We start from the raw sequence: 22,289 nt of genomic DNA on the forward strand, positions 1-22,289 counted from the left end.
TTAGGGGGCAAAGGAGGGAGGCGAGGCTTTGGGATGTTTCTGGGCCTTAAAAGGCCAAAAGACCATTTCGCTTCTTCAACGTTTTATGGTTTCCGTCCTCCTTCGGCTGATAAAAGGAATTAATTCCAATGAAGTGTCCTGGGAACGGTTCCAGGCCAAACAGGCCGGTCCGGAGGAATGTTTTTTGTGCAAAAGGCCTTTCAATATAATCTCCGCGTTGCTCTCCGCGTCTCCTTTCCTGGAAGCAGGGAAGCAGGTCCCTCACTTTAGTATGAAACGAGGAAAGTCTCGGTTTTGGAAGGTCCTGGGTTTGAAAGATCCCATTGGAAATGGAAGGAGATCCATTGATTGAACGGATCAATGGTCAAACTTTTGCAAAGTTCATTTGATCAAGCGACTCCTAGAATGGGTCAAATTCCAATGAGGGCAAGTTGGCAATCTGGGAATCTACCTAACTAATCATCATAATTATTCGATACAATTACCGTATATACTCGAGTATTAGCCAACCCGAATATAAGCTGAGGCACCTAATTTTACCACAAAAAAACTGGAAAAACATTGACTCCAGTATAAGCTGAGAGTGGTAAATTTCAGAAATAAAAACAGATACCAATAAAATTACATTAATTGATGCATCAGTAGGTTAAATGTTTTTGAATATTTACATAAAGCTCTAATTTAAGATAAGACTGTCCAACTCTGATTAAATCATTATTCTCATCTTCTTCAATGTAAATGTGCTTATGTATCCTTTTAATAATAACAGAGTAAAATAATAATAATACCAATAATAATAGAGAAAAATAATAAATGTACCATATATTCTCGAGTATAAGCTGACCCAAATATAAGCCAACCAGGACCCTCACCTGAGTATAAGCCGAGGTGGGCTTTTTCAGTCTTTAAAAAGGGCTGAAAAACTAGGCTTATACTCGAGTATATGCAGTAATTGAATGAATTACCACAATTAATAATCGTAATAAAGCAATGCAATGAATTATCATAATTAATTGGTAAAATTAAGCAACATAATCAATTGGCATGATTAATTATCATAATCAATTAACACAATTAATTGTAACTGTTAACACATTAATAATGTGTTAATTGCAATGTTAATGTACAGGTCCAAATGACTGTGGGTCTTGATCAAAAGAGAAAAGTAGGGTCATAATAATAATAATAATAATAATAATAATAATAATAATAGCAGCAGCCAAATAGAGGAAGGAAAGAAGGAAGGAAAGAAGGAAAGAAGGAAGGAAGGAAAGAAGGAAAGAAAGAAGGAAGGAAAGAAAGAAGGAAAGAAGGAAAGAAAGAAAGAAGGAAGGAAGGAAGGAAGGAAGGAAAGAAGGAAGCAAAGAAGGAAAGAAGGAAAGAAAGAAAGAAGGAAGGAAAGAAGGAAAGAAGGAAAGAAAGAAGGAAGGAAAGAAAGAAGGAAAGAAGGAAAGAAGGAAGGAAGGAAAGAAGGAAAGAAGGAAGGAAGGAAAGAAGGAAGCAAAGAAGGAAAGAAGGAAAGAAAGAAAGAAGGAAGGAAAGAAGGAAAGAAGGAAAGAAAGAAGGAAGGAAAGAAAGAAGGAAAGAAGGAAAGAAAGAAAGAAGGAAGGAAGGAAAGAAGGAAAGAAAGAAAGAAGGAAGGAAAGAAAGAAGGAAAGAAGGAAGGAAGGAAGGAAGGAAAGAAGGAAGCAAAGAAGGAAAGAAGGAAAGAAAGAAGGAAGGAAAGAAGGAAAGGAAGGAAGGAAGGAAGGAAGGAAGGAAGGAAGGAAGGAAGGAAGGAAGGAAGGAAGGAAAGAAGGAAGCAAAGAAGGAAAGAAGGAAAGAAAGAAAGAAGGAAGGAAAGGAAGGAAGGAAGGAAGGAAGGAAGGAAGGAAGGAAGGAAGGAAGGAAGGAAGGAAGGAAAGAAAGAAAGTGAAGGAAGAAAGGAAGGGATTTACTTACGTGCAAAGAATGGATTGATCCTCTCGATCTATGGACAAAAATGGGAGGAAAAAATTGCATTAAATCTGAGAAGTTTTATCTGAAATATACAGAGCTTTCTTTGCTTTTCTTATGCAACTCCAACAACACGGAAGGGGTCCCTAAAGGCTATCTAGTCCAACCCACAACTGAGACCGGAATCAGATGGATACATCCTTTAGAATTGAAACAAAGGTTAGATGGGTGTCTGTTGGGAGGGCTTGGATGGGGTCTCCCTGGCTGGCAGAATGGGGTTGGACTAGATGGCCTTTGGGGACCTTTGGGGACCCCTTTCAACGCTATGGTTCTATGATAGAATTGAATAGACATCCTCAGAAGGTGGTGGACTCTCCCTCTTAGGAGGCCCTTCAACCGAGGTTGGATGGACGTCTGTCGGGAGGGCTTGGATTGGGTCTTCCTGTGTGGACTAGATGACCTTTGGGGTTCCCATTCTACCCAATAATCCTATGTTTCTAATGGCTGTCTCTTCCGCTTCATGGCAGGCCCATCTGCAGAGGCCAAGGGCTGAGAGCGGGCAGCTTGACCATAAAAGGAGAAACCTTTCTTTCCATCCTTGCAGCTGGGCATCTGGGCCTCCCTCCCTCCCAAATACTAGGAGATCTGGATCGAGGGAGGGAAAACAGACCAAGATCTCTCTCTCTGGTTTTTTAATCCTAAGGCAAGCCCCACAAAGGGAGAAAAATGCTGGGAGTCAACGGGAAGGAAGATTAGAAAAGCCAGGGATACTTCTGGCCATCTGTCAGGAGGGCTTTGATTGTGCTTTTCCTTCCTAATGGAAGAAGGGGGTTGGACTGGATGGCCTTTGGGGACCCTTCCAACTCTAGGATTACTTGCTTCTCTATTATTTATTTCTTGATTGGTTATCATCATCATTGTTTTAAAGCGGAAGCAGGATGGACATCTGTCAGGAGAGCTTTGATTGTGCTTTTCCTGCATGGAAGAAGGGTTGGACTGGATGGCTTTGGGGGCCTCTTTCAACTCTAGGAGTTTATTGTTCTATATTATTATTATTATTATTATTATTATTATTATTATTATTATTATATTTACTATCATCATCATTATGGGTGGCCATCTGTTGAGGGAGATTTGATTGTGCTGTCACAATGGTTGGCCATCTGTTGAGGGAGATTTGATTGTGCTTTTTCTGCGCAATGGCAGAAAAGGGACAGACTCAAGATTTTATGGTTCTATATTGATATCATTATAATTGTTGTTGTAGTTGTTTATCACTATTATTTTGAAGCAGAGGCTGGATAGCCATCTGGAATTTATTGTTCTATATTATTATTATTATTATTATTATTATTATTATTATTATTATTATTATATTTACTATCATCATCATCATCATTATGGATGGATGGCCATCTGTTGAGGGAGATTTGATTGTGCTTTTCCTGCACAATGGCAGAAAAGGGACAGACTCAAGATTTTATGGTTCTATATTGTTATCATTATAATTGTTGTTGTAGTTGTTTATCACTATTATTTTGAAGCAGAGGCTGGAGGGCCATCTGAAGTTTATTGTTCTATATTATTATTATTATTATTATTATTATTATTATTATTATTATTATTATTATTATTTACTACCATCATCATCATCATCAATATGGAAGGATGGCTATCTGTTGAGGGAGATTTGATTGTGCTTATCCTGCACAATGGCAGAAAAGGGACAGACTCAAGATTCTATGGTTCTATATTGTTATCATTATTATTGTTGTTGTTGTTTATCACTATTATTTTGAAGCAGAGGCAGGATGGCCATCTGTCGGGAGAGCTTTGATTGTGTTTTTCCTGCATGGAAGAAGGGTTGGACTGGATGGCTTTGGGGTCCTCTTTCAACTCTAGGAGTTTATTGTTTATTATTATTATTATTATTATTATTATTATTATTATTATTATTATTATATTTACTACCATCATCATCATCATTATGGAGGGATGGCCATCTGTCAGGAGAGCTTTGATTGTGCCTTTCCTGCATGGAAGAAGGGTTAGACTGGATGGCTTTGGGGGCCTCTTTCAACTCTATGAGTGTATTGTTCTATATTATTATTATTATTAATAATAATAATAATAATAATAATAATAATATATTTACTATTATCATCATCATCATTATCATCATCATCATCATTATGGATGGCCATCTGTTGAGGGAGATTTGATTGTGCTGTCACATTGTCACAATGACAGAAAAGGGACAGACTCAAGATTCTATGCTTCTATATTGTTATCATTATTATTGTTGTTGTTTATCACTATTATTTTGAAGCAGAGGCAGGATGGCCATCTGTCGGGAGAGCTTTGATTGTGCTTTTCCTGCATGGAAGAATGGTTGGACTGGATGGCTTTGGGGTCCTCTTTCAACTCTAGGAGTTTATTGTTCTATATTATTATTATTATTATTATTATTATTATTATTATTATTATTATTATTACCATCATCATCATCATTATGGATGGATGGCCATCTATTGAGGGAGATTTGATTGTGCTTTTCCTGCATGGAAGAAGGGTTGGACTGGATGGCTTTGGGGGCCTCTTTCAACTCTATGAGTTTATTGTTCTATATTATTATTAATAATAATAATAATAATATTAATATTATTATTATTATATTTACTATCATCATCATTATCATCATCATCATCATTATGGATGGCCATCTGTTGAGGGAGATTTGATTGTGCTGTCACATTGTCACAATGACAGAAAAGGGACAGACTCAAGATTCTATGGTTCTATATTGTTATCATTACAGTAGAGTCTCACTTATCCAACACTCGCTTATCCAACGTTCTGGATTATCCAACGCAATTTTGTAGTCAATGTTTTCAATATATCGTGATATTTTGGTGCTAAATTCGTAAATACAGTAATTACTATGTAGCATTACTGCATATTGAACTACTTTTTCTGTCAAACTTGTTGTACAACATGATGTTTTGGTGCTTCATTTGTAAAATCATAACCTAATTTGATGTTTAATAGGCTTCTCCTTAATCTCTCCTTATTATCCAACATATTCGCTTATCCAACGTTCTGCCGGCCCGTTTATGTTGGATAAGTGGGACTCTACTGTATTATTGTTGTTGTTTATCAATATTATTTTGAAGCAGAGGCTGAATAGCCATCTGTCGGGAGGGCTTTGTGCTTTTCCTGCATGAAGGCAGAATGGGGTTGGACTGGATGGCCTTTGGGGGTCTTGCAATTCTATGGGAGAGGGAACCCTAGAGCCTCGAATCCCATCATTTGGCAGCCCAACCCTATGATGACCCCATGCTTTTCTTCCAGAAGCAACGAATTCGAATGCACCGGGAAATCTGGTATTATAATCCGAGACAGAAGGACGGGATCCCGTCCAGGAGGGATCTGCAGAGCCTCAGGCTCCGGACGTCAACAGGAACCCTTCTCCATGCCCCTATTTGCCCAAAGTATTTCCTCCGCACTGGACCGCACTCCTGGGTCGTTGGCACCGAAGCGACAGAGAAGCAGCCCGTGCCCTTTTTGAGTCAGATCCTGGCTGCAAAAGGCGGCAAAGGATTCCCAGGAATGTCCCTGCATTCCTGTTGTGGGTTGCAAAGACGTTTCCCACTTACGGAGACCACACAACGGGGTTTCCTGGGGTTGAGAGAGTGAGACTCTTGCCTCCGATGTCTGGGTGTCTTGGGTTGTGAAACCTTGGCTGGCTTGCATCTCTGCTCCAGAATAAACACACTTTGATTGCTTTGGTTCAATGCTATGGAATCACAAGGCCTCGAGTCTTCTCGGTCAAAGGATGCTCACCAAACTACAAATCCCATCATCCTATAGCATTGAGCCATTAAATCACAGATGAGAAACTCTTGAAACAGCATCCCCGCACTAAACTGACCGCATGATGCGAATCTAATGCGCACCTTGATTTTGAAGAGGTAATTCGGCCCCAAAAAGTGAGCATTAGATTTGAGTAAATAGGGTATGATTACACTATATAACACAATCATACCATATATATTTTATAAATCTATATATATAAAAGAGTGATGGCATCACGGCAGTGGACAAAACAACAAAAGTAAACACCCCACAACCTCTAAAATTGACAGCACAACCCCTCATCCATGCCTCTAGGTTGATACAACAAAAAGAAAAGAAAAATAAAGTCCTAATTAGAGGGAGAGGAAGAACTCTTTTTATCCAACTGCTGCCAGTTAGAAGGCTAAGCTCCGCTCACTTGGTCTCCTAGCAACCCACTCAGCCCAGGGGACCCTTTACCTTAACTACCACCAATTCCTCAATATTTTATTTCCCATACCACCATACTTCGCCACAGCAATGCGTGGCCGGGCATAGCTAGTATATAATATATTGTATATACAGTAGAGTCTCACTTATCCAACATAAACGGGCCGGCAGAATGTTAGATAAGCGAATATGTTGGATAATAAGGAGGGATTAATAAAAAGCCTATTAAACATCAAATTAGGTTATGATTTTACAAATTAAGCACCAAAACATCATCTTATACAACAAATTTGACAGAAAAAGTAGTTCAATGAGCAGTAATGCTACGTAGTAATTACTGTATTTACGAATTCAGCACCAAAATATCACGATGTATTGAAAACATTGACTACAAAAATGCGTTGGATAATCCAGAACGTTGGATAATTGAGTGTTGGATAAGTGAGACTCTACTGTACTTATAATATTGATAATAATATTATAATGTAATACAATATTATGCTAATAATAATAATAATAAAATCATCATCATCATTTAATTACTTATTAATCGCCCTCCATCCAAGATGCTCTAGGCAATTTACAAGATAAAATAATATTAATTATATATTGTATATTAAATGTAATATTACTAATAAGATTCCCATATAATGATATAGTACAATATAGTAATTTAATGCTTATATTGTGCTATGCTAATAATATATTGTATGTTCACTTGATTTGTAAGCCGCTCTGAGTCCCCTCCGGGGTGAGAAGAGCAGGATATAAATGTAGTAAATAAATAAATATATAAGAATAATATTAATTATATTATTAACAATAATAATAATAATAATAATAATAATAATAATAATAATAATATAATAATACAGTAGATTCTCACTTATCCAACACTCACTTATCCAACGTTCCGGATTATCCAAAGCATTTTTGTAGTCAATGTTTTCAATGCATTATGATATTTTGGTGCTAAGTTCGTAAATACAGTAATTACAACATAACATTACTACATATTGAACTACATGTTCTGTCAAATTTGTTGTATAACATGATGTTTTGGTGCTTAATTTGTAAAATCATAACCCAGTTTGATGTTTAATAGACTTTTCCTTAATCCCTTCTTATTATCCAAAATATTCGCTTATCCAAGGTTCTGCCAGTCCATTTAGCTTGGATAAGTGAGACTCTACTGTATTATATTATTATTAATACAGTAGAGTCTCACTTATTCAGCACTCACTTATCCAACGTTCTGGATTATCCAATGCATTTTTGTAGTCAATGTTTTCAATTCATTGTGATATTTTGGTGCTAAGTTCGTAAATACAGTACAGTAGAGTCTCACTTATCCAACATAAACGGGCCGGCAGAACATTGGATAAGCGAATATCTTGGATAATAAGGAGGGATTAAGGAGAAGCCTATTAAACATCAAATTAGGTTATGATTTTACAAATTAAGCTCCAAAACATCATGTTATACAACAAATTTGACAGAAAAAGTAGTTCAATATGCAGTAATGCTATGTAGTAATTACTGTATTTACGAATTTAGCACTATGACGTATTGAAAACATTGACTACAAAAATGCCTTGGATAATCCAGAACGTTGGATAAGCGAATGTTGGATAAGTGAGACTCTACTGTATGATTACACTATATAACACAATCATACCATATATAATAATAACAGTTATTATTATAGTATTTTTATTATTATTGTATTATATTATATTATTAATAATATTAATATAATTTCCTAATTGGGTCTATCATAAAAACATGGGAAAAAGTTGGGTTGTTGTGAGTTTTCCAGGCTGTATGGCCATGTTCCAGAAACATTCTCTCCTGACATTTCGCCCACATCTATGGCAGGTTGTGAGGCTGCCTCTGAGGATGCTTGCCATATATGTGTGCAAAACGTCAGGAGAGAATGCTTCTGGAACATGGCCATACAGCCCGGAAAACTCACAACAATCCAGCCATGAAAGCCTTCGACAACACATGGAAATAGTTTATTAAACTGCCAACACTTTGTCTTTGCAGCACATTTTGCGATAGTTTTTCAATGAGTTTCTGGAGGATAACAACTACTTCCAAAGTCAGTTCCGCACAATTAAACAGGAAGCAACACTTCCAAACCAGGAACAGAACATTTTCCACATTTTGTTGCATAGTGCTATTATTGTTGTTGATGTTATTGTTATTCCTGACCTTGCAGCATGCTCCGGTAGGCCGTGTCGGCAATGGCGTAGATGTGGGGCGGCATCTCGTGCCTCTTCTTGCCTTTGTACATGTCCACGATCTTCTCCGAATAAATAGGAAGCTGTTTGTAAGGGTTGACTACAACGCAGAAGAGGCCTGAATATGTCTGGAAGGAAGGAGGAAAGAAGCCCAGCAAGTTATATGTTGGGACTACAGCTCCCAACATCCCCCACTCAATATGGAATGAAGGAAGTTTGGCCCCACTTGAACCACCATGGCTTGATGCTATAGGATGCTGGGACTTATAGTCTGACAAGGTCTCAAGGTGCATTCCCTGCTGATAGGATTGCAAACCCTCCTTGGATGCAACAACAGCATGCTTAAAAAAAAAAACCAGAACATATGTTTGCAAAACACATCTTTTTTTACCATATTAGGAGCCTGAACCCAAAGGCTTTATATGGCATGGAGCAAAGGCAGCGAGATCCGCAGGGAAAACAACCCTTGGAAAAAGGATCCTGATACTTTATTTTTGGACAGCAGCTCCCATAGTTTGGGGGTTCTGTGCATTGCAGTCCCAAGAGAAGGGACGGCCTCAGGATTCTGGGATTCGCAGTCTAAAAAAAGCACAGCTGCATTGCAAAAACGTGCGGGGTTTGGGATGAATTGGTATTAATTCTACAGTGCAGATACTTCCTTCAAACCTGTGTATTACGCGAAAGCAGCCATTCATAAAAAACACTCTCACTGCATACATTGTTGTTGTTGTTGTTAGCATTGTCATCATCACCCTGCTGGAGCCCCCAATGGCGCAATGGGTTAAACCCTTGTGCCGGCAGGACTGCTGACTGACAGGTTGGCGGTTCAAATCCAACCCAGGAAGAGCGGGTGAGCTCCCTCTGTCAGCTCCAGCTCCCCATGCAGGGACATGAGAGAAGCCTCCCACAAGGAGGGTAAAACACCCAAACATTCGGGCATCCCCTGGGCAACGTCTTTGCAGACGGCCAATTCTCTCGCGCCGGAGTTGCACTGGAGGACTCTGGGCCCTCCTCTTGGCCTTTGCAGGTCCTCCACTTGGCCATGAGAATTGTGCTGGAAGACCTGGAGGTCCCCAGAGTGCCCAGGGGTCCCAAATAACGGTGTTTACGTACGTAGATGAGTCCGGAGAAGTATCTCTCACGCAGGTTGTGGAGGACGGAAGCCTCGTTGAGGCAAGTGAGCTCAGCCATGTCCTCCACCTTGGAGAACTTGGGGGGGTTCATCTTCTGGATGTCGTCCTTGGCGAAGGTGGCCTTGCGCCCGTTCTCGGCCAGCTCCACCAGCACCTCCTCGCCCTTCTCCTCCTTGACGCTGGCCGCCTCGAAGCCATGCTTCTCGGAAGGGACCCAGACCAGGCGCTTGGCCGACCAGTCCGCTTGCGCCACCGTCCCTCCCAGAGGGTCCTTGTCCACAAAGAGGAACTTCTCATCCTCGCTCAGCGGGCCTTTCTGGGCCATGGCCGGGATCGGAGGGCACCTCGGAGGAAGACAGGCAAGGTCAGCAGGGGAAATGTGTGATGGGGACACATTGACCAATACATCAACCCTTAAGAGCCAGGCAAGGTTTATCAATACATGAAATTGAAGAACAGAGGTGCCAGATTGATCAATACATGAACTCTAATCGCTACACTAGGTTGATCAATACATGGAGTCTAATCACAGTTATGTCAGATTGATCAATACATGGAGTCTAATCACAGCTGTGCCAAATTGATCAACACATAGACTATAATAGCCGTGCTAGGTTTATCAATACATGCAGTCTAATCACAACTGTACTGAATTGATTAATACCTGGAAGCTAATCATCACTGTGCTAAATTGATCAATACATGACACATATCATCTGTGCGAGACTTATCAATACATGAGATCTAATAACTGCTGTGTCAGATTGATCAATACATGAACTCTAATCGCTACACTAGGTTTATCAATATATGGAGTCTAATCACAGCTGTGTCAGATTGATCAATACATGAACTCATAAGAGCTGGGCCAGGCTCGTCAATACATTAAATCGAAGAACTGCTGTGCCAGATTGATCAATACCTGGAAGCTAATCATCGCCATGCTGAATTTATCAATACATGAGATCTAATAACAGCTGTGCCAAATTGAGCAACACATAGACCTTAATAGCCGAGCTAGGTTTATCAATACATGAAGTCTAATCACAACTGTGCTAGATTGATTAATACCTGGAAGCTAATCATCACCATACTGAATTGATCAATACATGAGATCTAATAACAGCTGTGCCAAATTGATCAACTCATCGACCTTAATAGCCACGCTAGGTTTATCAATACAGTACATGAAGTATTATAATACATATAATATTATAATACTATACTAATATTATAATATATTGTATATACATGTAATATTAATAATAATATTATGATGTAATACAATGTAATAATTATAATTCACTATTATAATTGTATATTTATATGACATACAATATTACTAATAATATTACAATTATTATATATTATATGTATATATACTTGTAAACTGCTCTGAGTCCCCTTCGGGGTGAGAAGGGCGGGACATAAGTGTTGCTAATAAATAAATAATAAATAAATAAGTCTAATTACAACTGTACTAGATTGATTAATACCTGGAAGCTAATCATCGCTGTGCTAAATTGATCGATACATGACATATATCAGCTGTGTGAGACTTATCAATACATGAGATCTAATAACTGCTGTGCAGGATTTATCAATACCTGGAAGCTAATTATCGCTGTGCCAAATTGATCAATACATGAACTCCAATAGCTATGCTAAGTTTATCAATACATGAAGTCTAACCACAGCTTCCAGGTATCAATCAACCTGGAAGCTGATAACCATTGTGTCAATTTATCAATACGTGAGTTCTAATGACAGCTGTGCCAAATTCACCAAGACTGGAACTCTAATCATGGCCGTGCCGTTCTTATCAACACATGAAAGCTATTAATAGATAAATTGATAAATGCCTGGAAGCTAATAATAATAATAATAATAATAATAATAATAATAATAATAATAATATAATTTTATTTTTTTATGCCGCCTCCATCTCCCCAACGGGGACTCGGAGCGGCTCACACGGGGGCAAGCCCAATACAATCAGATAATATCATAAAATCAACAGTTAAGAATCAAAGAATACATTTAAAAAACAAATTAACAAGCCATAATTTAAAATAGACATAATTAAAATATTAAACAATCATCTGAGGCGTTAAAAGGTCCAATATAGGACAACAGTATAGGACAACAAGCTAATAACGGCTGTGCCAAATTGATCAATACATGAAATCTAATAGTGGTGCCAGATGTATCAATATGCAAAATTTGTTAATGGTTGGGCCAAATTGATTGATGCATGATCTCTAATCACGACTGCACTATATTGATTAATTGATCAGCACCTTCCTATCATCTTTGCTGGAACAGGATTATGGCCTCTCATCGGAATTTTTATTTATTGATTAATCTAATATTATTATTGCCATCATCATCATCTCTATGTCCCGTCATCAGGATCTAATCGGGAAAATAGGAAGGCAGGGGATTTGTGGGGCTCATCAGAAGGTGTGCAAATCTAACCCTCATACAAACCATCTGTCGACACTACACTTGCGGGTGATAAAGTGCAAATAAAAGGCACAAAGTGGGTGTTGACAGCCCCACTTTGTTTCAGGGTGCAAAATGGGAGGCCTCTCCGTAATCCCACACAAATAAGGACTGGCTTCGTAGACTTGGTAGAAGATTGATGGCAGAGGCTAATCTCTTTCTGCTTTTTTATCAATCTGCAACATGGAAGGAAACAGGGCCTTGTAGGCTCCGCACAAGTGTGCAAAATATATTGAATTAGGAACCCATGCTGGTTTTTCATCAAAACTTTAGAGAAGCTACACAAAGCTATAAACACCACGTTCCTATATCTTGACAGCTGCAGTGTGTGAGGAAACGAGGGCCTCACTCTGTACCATAAAAATGGCTGCTGCACAAACAAAGAATATATACCTTTGGCTTATCTAAACTTGACCAATGGCTGAGGGTCTTCCTCGCCTTCCACCCCTATATTTTGTTTTGCACTTGTCGTATTTTGTATGTCACACCTTGAGTGTTCTGTGAGCCGCCTCGAGTCCCCATGGGGAGATGGTAGTGGGGTATAAATAAAGATTTATTATTATTATTATTATTATTATTATTATTATTGTATGACACAGCAAACAAGATAGATATGCTAGATTTCGTTTCACAAAATCACAAGTCGAACACTTCCCAAGTGTCTAGGACTGTGTGATGTATTTTCGGATGATGCGAGCCGATCCCATTAGGGTGGCCTTTTGCAGTTGTTGTTGTTGTTGTTGTTGTTGTTGTTGTTATTATTGTTATTATTATTATTATTATGACACAGCAAATGAGATAGATATGCTGGATTTCGTTTCACAAAATCACAAGTCGAACACTTCCCAAGTGTCTAGGGCTGTGTGATGTATTTTCGGATGATGCGTGCAGATCCCGGTAGGGTGGCCTTTTGCAGTTATTATTATTATTATTATTATTATTATTATTATTATTATTATTATTATTATTATTTTATGACACAGCAAACAAGATAGATATGCTGGATTTTGTATTAAATAATAATAATAATAATAATAATAATAATAATAATAATAATAATAATTACATCACACAGTCCTTGACACTTGGGAAGTGTTCGACTTGTGATTTTGTGATATGAAATCCAGCATATCTATCTTGTTTGCTGTGTCATAATAAAATAATAATAATAATAATAATAATAATAATAATAATAATAATAAGGCCACCCTACTGGGATCTGCACGCATCATCCGAAAATACATCACACAGTCCTAGACACTTGGGAAGTGTTCGACTTGTGATTTTGTGAAACGAAATCCAGCATATCTATCTTGTTTGCTGTGTCATAAATAATAATAATAATAATAATAATAATAATAATAATAATAATAATAACTGCAAAAGGCCAACCTACTGGGATCTGTGAGCCACCCCGAGTCCCCATGGGGTATAAATAAAGATTTATTATTATTATTATTATTATTATTATTATTATTATTATTATTTGGATGATGCGCACAGATCCCAGTAGAGTGGCCTTTTGCAATTATTATTATTATTATTATTATTATTATTATTATTATTATTATTATCTTCGCACGAGGACTTAACAGCCCTTGCACAAATCTGCCTGTGATATTGAGCATTTCTGCTCCGAACTTCAGAGAAGTTATCCAATGCTATAAACACTATGGAAAGCTCCTTTAAACATCGGATAGCATTGTGCAAGGAAACAAAGTCTTGTACACTTTGCACGAGGAAATAACAACAGTTGCACAAGTGTGCTCCTAAAACTGAGGAAGGAATCCGTTCTGGATTCTGGTGCAAACTTAGGGAAGCTACTCAAAGCTATAAACACCATAGAAAGCTGCTTTACATTTCAGACTAGCTGTGCCCAGCCACGCGTTGCTGTGGCATTTTCTGGTGGTGTTGGTGAGAAATTGTTGAGGTAGTGGTGGTATTGAATGTCTGTTGTATGATAGTCTTTATGTTTAGCATGCACACTGAAGTGGATTATATGGCAGCGCGGAGTCAAGATAATCCAGTTCAAAGCAGATAATATAATATTCTAAATCTATATATATAAAAGAGTAATGAAATTTTGGCCTAGGACAAAACAACAAAACTACACATCCCAGAAACACTAAACTTGGCAGCACAACCCCTTATCCATGCCTCTACGTTCATACAACAAAAAGAAAAGAAAAATAAAGTCGTAATTAGAGGGAGAGGAATAATTGTTTTTATCCAATTGCTGCCAGTTAGAAGGTTAAGCTCCGCCCACTTGGTCTCCTAGCAACCCACTCAGCCCAGGGGACAGGCAGAGTTAGGCCTCACTTAAGCCTCTTCCACATTGCCTATAAGATACAGATTATTGGATTTTAACTGGATTATATGGCAGTGTAGACTCAAGGCCCTTCCACACAGCTATATAACCCATTTATAATGGACTTAATGTCAGGAGAAAACCTTGACCCTTTACCTTAACTACCACCAATTCCTCAATACTTTATTTCCCATACCACCATACTCCGCCACAGCAACGTGTGGCCGGGCACAGCTAGTGGGTTATATAGCTGTGTGGAAGGGCCTTGAGTCTACACTGCCATATAATCCAGTTAAAATCTGATAATCTGTGGAAGAGGCCTAAGTGAGGCCTAACTGTGCCTGTCCTCTGGGCTGAGTAGGTTGCTAGGAGACCAAGTGGGCGGAGCTTAGCCTTCTAACTGCAGCAATTGGATAAAAACTATTATTCCTCTCCCTGTAATTAGGACTTTATTTTTCTTTTCTTTTTGTTGTATCAACCTAGAGCCGTGGACGATGGATTGTGTTGTCAAATTTCGAGGTTGGGGGGCCTGTAGTTTTGTTGTTTTGTCCGCTGCCCTGATGCCATCACTCTTTTATATATATAGATAGATATCAGCAACTGTAGTGTGCAAAGGAACGGACCCTCGCACGCTTTGCACAAGTGTGCCCATAACATTGAATGAGGACCCCTTGCTAGTTTTGGGTCCAAACTTCAGAGGAGCTACCCAAAGCCATGGATCTATTTTGGGATCTTCCAAAAATAGAAGAAGTCCTTTAAAGTTTGGATGTCAGTGGCTGCAGCGTGCGAGGCAATATTTTATTTTTATTTTATTTATTTGCTACCTTTATATGTCGCCCTTCTCACCCCGAAGGGGACTCAGAGCGGCTTACAAATTAAATTTACATACAATATTACATTAGCATAGTACAATACTGGTAATAAATTACTATATTCTACTGTATCAATATATTGTAATACTATTAGTAATATTACATGTAAATATAATATATAATTAATATTATTATATTGTATAATTAGTATTATATCGTATTACAATATAATATTATGAATATTATATGTATATACAATATGTTATAATTGTTACATATTATTGTAAATTATATTGTGTGTGTGTGTGTGTGTGTGTGTATATATATATATACACATATACAGTAGAGTCTCACTTATCCAAGCTAAATGGGCTGGCAGAAGCTTGGATGAGCAAATATCTTGGATAATAAGGAGGGATTAAGAAAAAAGCCTATTAAACATCAAATTAGGTTATGATTTTACAAATTAAGCACCAAAACATCATGTTATACAACAAATTTGACAGAAAAAGTAGTTCAATACACAGTAATGTTATGTTGTAATTACTGTATTTACGAATTTGGCACCAAAATATCACGATATATTGAAAACATTGACTACAAAAATGGCTTGGATTATCCAGAGGCTTGGATAAGCGAGGCTTGGATAAGTGAGACTCTACTGTATATATAAACACACACATATATATAGGGCCTTGCACGCCTTGCATATTCATGCAACAGCCTTTTGCACAAGTAAACCCACAAAGTTGGGTAAAGGATCCCATACTGGATCTGGGAGAAGTTTGCCAAAACAACAAATCTATTTGGGAACTTCCACCACCTTGGAAAGCTCCTTTAAAGTTCCGACCAAAACCCGGAGCGGGTTATTTGCTTCGTTCCCCATGCCGTTTAATAGTAATAGCAATTCTTTCCAATGCCAAAACTCTTTAATTACAGAAGCCTTCTGATGTTAACTGAACCAAGACTTTATGATCCTTTTTATTTTCCCCAATTAGGTATATTTTCCTGGGATCCAAAGAGCCAAAGCTGCAGATTTAGGGGGAGAAAGAGGCCCCTTTGGACCTTCTTCTAAGCTTTGCTCAATGTCCTTTGCAGACCTTTGCTGTTTGCACGGAGGAGCCCCAAAGGCTGCCATATATGGCCATGTTCGCCTCCTTACTCGCCGACTGGCCAAAAAGGAAGAAAAGGGAAAACTCCAGCGATAAGCACTTCAAAACAAAGACCTTTTAGGGAATAAGGAACGGCTTCTTTGCTTTGGAGCAGCAGAGCCTGTTTACGGCTCTGCGTACATCTGCACTGGGGAGTTAATGCAGTTTAGCACCCCTTTGATCAATGCTATGGAGTCCGGGGAGTTGTAGTTTGGAGGCATCCACACTGTAGGATTTAATGGAGTTTGGCACCACTTCGGCTGCTGCCTTCTTGGACAGAGAAGGCTGGAGACCTTGAGAAACTACAACTCCCAGGATCCCACTGCACAGTGCCATTTGGCACCAAAGTGGTGCCAAACTGTGTTAAATCCTACAATGTAGATGCAGCAAAGCATCCAAAGAGTCCTCACTCTGCCATGCAGAACGTTATGCATAAATAACCATTAAGGTGAGAAAATAATATTAAAATGATGCAAGTGACACTTAAATGGGGTATTAAAAATGCAACACTTTTTTCATCATTTTCTGGCATCATTTTGGAAGAAAGCGGTTATTTATTGACCTTTAAAAGATCGATTATAATGCAAGGGCCAAATGCAATGGTTGATTATGGATCATTCAAGGAACAATTGCAATGCAAGGATCAATGGCAATGGTTGCTTATTGATAATTACAAAAACCAATTGTAATGGATGCTTATTGACAATTAAAGGATCAATGGCAATGGATGCTTATTGGTAATTAAAAAATAAATTGTAATGGATGCTTATTGACAATTAAAGAATCAATAGCAATGGTTGCTTATTGACCATTCAAGGATCAATTGCAATGCAAGGATCAATTGCAATGGTTGCTTATTGATAATTAAAAAATCATTTGTAATGGATGCTTATTGACAATTAAAGGATCAATGGCAATGGTTGCTTATTGATAATTAAAAACCCAATTGTAATGGATGCTTATTGACAATTAAAGGATCAATGGCAATGGTTGTTTATTGACCATTCAAGGATCAATTGCAATGCAAGGATCAATTGCAATGGTTGTTTATTGACAATTCAAGGATCAATTGCAATGCAAGGATCAATGGCAATGGTTGCTTATTGATAATTAAAAATCAATTGTAATGGATGCTTATTGACCACTAAAGGATCAATTGCAATGGTTGCTTATTGACCATTCAAGGATCAATTGCAATGCAAGGATCAATTGCAATGGTTGTTTATTGACCATTCAAGGATCAATTGCAATGCAAGGATCAATTGCAATGGTTGCTTATTGATAATTAAAAAATCAATTGTAATGGATGCTTACTGACAATTAAAGGATCAATGGCAATGGTTGCTTATTGACCATTCAAAGATCAATTGCAATGCAAGGATCAATTGCAATGGTTGCTTATTGATAATTAAAAATCAATTGTAATGGATGCTTATTGACAATTAAAGGATCAATTGCAATGGTTTCTTATTGGTAATTAAAAAATAAATTGTAATGGATGCTTATTGACAATTAAAGGATCAATGGCAATGGTTACTTATTGACCATTCAAAGATCAATTGCAATGCAATGATCAATTGCAATGGTTGCTTATTGATAATTAAAAAAAATCAATTGTAATGGATGCTTATTGACAATTAAAGGATCAATGGCAATGGCTGCTTATTGACCATTCAAAGATCAATTGCAATGCAATGATCAATTGCAATGGTTGTTTATTGACAATTAAAAGATCAATTGCAATGGTTACTTATAGACCATTAAAGGCTCAATCGCAATGCAAGGATCAATCACAATGGTTCCTTATTGACCATTAAAAGATTGATTGCAATGGTTACTTATTGACCATTAAAGGATTGATTGCAATCATTGTTTATTGACTATTAAAGGAAGAAAAGGGCATGCAGAAAAAGGAAGGAAATTGGGGAAGTTGCTCTAGATATGAACCGATTGGGAATTAGCATGCAATAGAGTCCCAGCAAACTTGATGCCATTGCAAAACCCATAAAGGACAAAAATGCCCAAGTAGAAGAGCGTTGTAGTGCCCATCATCCACTGGAATCCATTGTCGGGAAACTGCACGATTTCTCTGCTGCCATCTGCTGCCTCTTTGCTTCCATCTAATCGAATTAAACAAATTCAGAATAAGAGTCCAGCTCTTTATTTGGAGAGGTTTGCCTTTCCGCCGGACGGCTTAATAGGAATGACTGCAAAAAGGGAAACTTTCTTGCAGCAATCCGAGTTTATGGAGATATTTTCTATTAATTAAATGCCGATAAAGATTGGGAGATTCATGCTCAACATTGGCAGCTCATCTGTAAATCATTGAATACATCTTCAAAGGTGAAAAAAATGCCCCCAGGTAAGCCTTCCTATTAATATTATAGCATATTTATTTCTAATATTCATAGCATATTATTTTTAAGAAGTAATTATTCTTTGTATGAAATAATATTATTCTTAATATTTTAGCATATTTATTCATTTTTAAAAAAAAGCTAAATCCCAGCTTCTCGAAGGCACGATTTAAACACAACTTCGCAACATTTTGCATTTTAATTTGTACGTAAAGAAAACAACATGGTATAGTGGTTTTGAATGCCGGGCTAAGAGTCCTGGGTTCGAATCCTATTCTCAGTTATGGAAACCCATTGGGAAGGTCGCACTCTCTCAGCCTCAGAACAAACCCCACCAAGAAGTCAACTTGAAGTCATAGAACAATAAGACATCCCTGAGATGCTTTGAAATCTGCTGCTTACTAACCATTAAAGGATCTATTGCATTGTAAGGATCTATTGCAATGATTGTTTATTGACTGTTGCAATATAAGGATCAGTTGCAATAGTTGTTTATTGACCACTGAAGGATTGATTGCAATGGTTTATTGACCGTTAAAGGATCGATTGCAATGAAAGGATTTATTGCAACGCTTGTTTATTGACCATTAAAATATTGATTACAATTATTATTTATTGACTACTAAAAGATTGATTGCAATGGTCATTTATTGACCCTTAAAGGATCGATTGCAATGAAAGGATCAATTGCAATGAAAGGATCTATTGCAACGCTTGTTTATTGACCATTAAAAGACTGATTACAATTATTATTTATTGACTACTAAAAGATTGATTGCAATGGTCATTTATTGACCATTAAAGGATCGATTGCAATAAAAGGATCGATTGCAACGGTTGTTTATTGACCATTAAAAGATCAATTGCAATGGTTGTTTATGGACCACTAAAGGATCGATTTCAATGGTTGTTTATGGACCACTAAAGAATCGATTTCAATGGTTGTTTATGGACCACTAAACGATCTATTGCACTGGTTGTTTATTGACCACCAAAGGGTCGATTGCAATGGTTGTTTATCGATCATTAAAGGATTGATTGCAATTATTGTTTATTGACCACTAAAGGATCAATTGCAATGGTCATTTATTGACCATTAAAGGATCAATTGCAATGAAAGGATCGATTGCAATCATGGTTTATTGACCATTAATTGAAATGGTTGCTTACTGACCATTAAAGGATCGATTGCAAAGTTTGTTTATCAACCACTAAAGGATCTATTGCAATTGTCGTTTATTGACCTTTAAAGGATCAATTGGATTTGTTGTTTAATGACCATTGAAGAACCAGTTGCACTTAAAAATATTGCTTATTAAAAATATTTAAACGCCCTTGCTGTCATGGAAACCTACAAGGCAGCATTGCTGAGCCCGAAAGCTTCTGCAAGGAGACCCTAATAATAACCCAATGGGGAGAAGTGGGAATCCCTCGCACTCAGCACCCGGGTTTCCCATATACTTACTTGGGGCCAGAAAAAAGGAGAAAAGGTCCAGGAAGGCGTCCGGAAGCAGCACCGCAAGCGACAAGGGCTTTTGGAGCATCGCCTCTTCCCTATATAGAGCCCAGTGATGGGGAGGGACCCATAAGGACCACCCCTGAGGATTGAATCAACCCCTAAAGAGACATGATTCACATTTAGATCCATTCCTTTTCGCTCTTTAAGCTTTCCTTTTAGGACCAAACTTTATGGGAGGCTTGGGAAAACCTTCCTCCTGTTATGCTTTTTATAAACTATTCCACCCCCAGCAGAAATTGGGTTTAATTTTTTTTTGCTTGTCTTTAAACAGGATGCAACACTTTGCTATCTCTTTCCTGCTTTCTCATGCATTTAAAAAAAAGAGGGAATTTGCAGATATATGGCCCAAAAGGGGTCTTATCTCTCCAACAGCCTGAAATCCATAATTAAAGGCTTGCAAAGGTCTCTCTGTTTATCCCTATTTAGGCCGTATTTATGCAACGTTTGAGCCCCGAGGGAAAGTCAGCCTGAGAAAAAAGCCCTGTCCATAACGGATATATGCCTTTCTTTGGCCTTAAATGGGAAAAGGATCAGGGAGGGAAGGCCAAGCTGGAAAAGGGTTTTCTTTTTGTTTTGCAGCAGTTTGGACTCAAATTGAATCTCCATTGAGTCGCCCGAAATTTCCAAAAAGACCCTATGATATTTTGCCTCCCCAAAAAGGGAAGGATCCTCCAGGAATTCCCCGGACGCATGGAAAAGGCCCGTCCCACAGAAATGGAAAAGCAGGCTAAATATGGAAAAGAGAGGTCCCCAGGGCATGTGCAGAGTGCAAAGGAAGGGCTCTGGGAGTCGAGTTTCCTCCAGATGTTTGCCCCAGGCGTTGCTGCAAATTGGCTCTTCTAACTTCCCCAATGATCCCTGTGGCATCCCCTGGAAGCCCTCCCTCCATAAACACTCCATCCATCCATCCGCCAGTGTCTTAAAAAGGAGTGGAAAGTCTTCCTCCTTCGTTCCTTCGTTCCTATAACAAACCCAGAGAGGAGAAAAGCACAAGGAGAGGCGAAGGGTGATTTATGGGGCCAGAGGCAGGCAGCTCTGGCAAAGGCTTAGCAATGCTCCCCCCCTTCCCTTAGCCCACAATAAGCAGATCAAGGCAAGCAAGGAATAGGGTTTCCTTACTATTATTACTAGTGAGGGATGGTTAATGCATGCAGGGACTCGTTTTTCATTATTATTATTATTATTATTATTATTATTATTATTATTATTATTATTATTATTATTGGAGCCTCCGGTGGCCTGGGGGATAAAAGCCTCGTGACTTGAAGGTTGGGTTGCTGACCTGAAGGCTGCCAGGTTCGAATCCCACCCGGGGAGAGTGCAGATGAGCTCCCTCTATCAGCTCCAGCTCCAAGCGGGGGACATGAGAGAAGCCTCCCATGAGGATGATAAAAACATCCAAACATTCGGGCGTCCCCTGGGCAACGTCCTTGCAGACGGCCAATTCTCTCACTCCAGAAACAACTCCAGTTGCTCCTGTCACGAAAAAAAAAATTATTACAGTAGAGTCTCACTTATCCAACATAAACGGGCCAGCAGGATGTTGGATAAGCGAATATGTTGGGTATAATAAGGAGGCATTAAGGAAAAGCCTATTAAACATCAAATTAGGTTATGATTTTACAAATGAAGCACCAAAACATCATGTTATACAACAAATTTGGCAGAAAAAGTAGTTCCATAAGCAGTAATGCTATGTAGTAATTACTGTATTTATGAATTTAGCAACCAAAATATCACAATATATTGAAAACATTGACTACAAAAAATGCGTTGGATAATCCAGAACGTTGGATAAGTGAGACTCTACTGTATTGTTATTGTTATCATTGTTATTGTGAAAGCTGGTTAATGCATGCATGGACTGGGGTTTTATTATTATTATTATTATTATTATTGATACAACTATATAGTATGACACAGCAAACAAGATAGATATGCTGGATTTCGATCACAAAATCACAAGTCGAACACTTCCCAAGTGTCTAGGGACTGTGTGATGTATTTTCGGATGATAACGCGCAGATCCCAGTAGGGTG

The 22,289-nt window shown here is 38.2% G+C and overlaps 1 protein-coding gene across 3 annotated transcripts in view; it reads right to left on the reverse strand.

Annotated features, from left to right (window-relative positions):
- The window catches only part of LOC100558781 (myosin-11), a 79,738-nt gene extending 57,850 nt beyond the window's left edge, over positions 1-21,888 (reverse strand). The window contains exons 1-4 of one of the 3 annotated variants that reach the window (XM_062964555.1): positions 20,197-21,887; positions 9,579-9,942; positions 8,437-8,593; positions 1,942-1,969 (exon numbers count right to left, since the gene is read on the reverse strand). In XM_062964555.1, coding sequence (XP_062820625.1) covers positions 1,942-1,969; positions 8,437-8,593; positions 9,579-9,923 — 530 coding nt within the window. In that variant the 5' untranslated portion in view covers positions 9,924-9,942; positions 20,197-21,887. Of the gene's footprint in view, positions 1-1,941; positions 1,970-8,436; positions 8,594-9,578; positions 9,943-20,196 lie in introns of all 3 variants that reach the window. The other 2 variants (XM_062964556.1, XM_062964557.1) reach the window with 2 other exon arrangements.
- Positions 21,889-22,289: the final 401 nt, after the last annotated feature.

The sequence above is a fragment of the Anolis carolinensis genome, unplaced genomic scaffold (assembly GCF_035594765.1).
Source record: "Anolis carolinensis isolate JA03-04 unplaced genomic scaffold, rAnoCar3.1.pri scaffold_13, whole genome shotgun sequence".
In the NCBI taxonomy this organism is placed as follows: domain Eukaryota; kingdom Metazoa; phylum Chordata; class Lepidosauria; order Squamata; family Dactyloidae; genus Anolis; species Anolis carolinensis.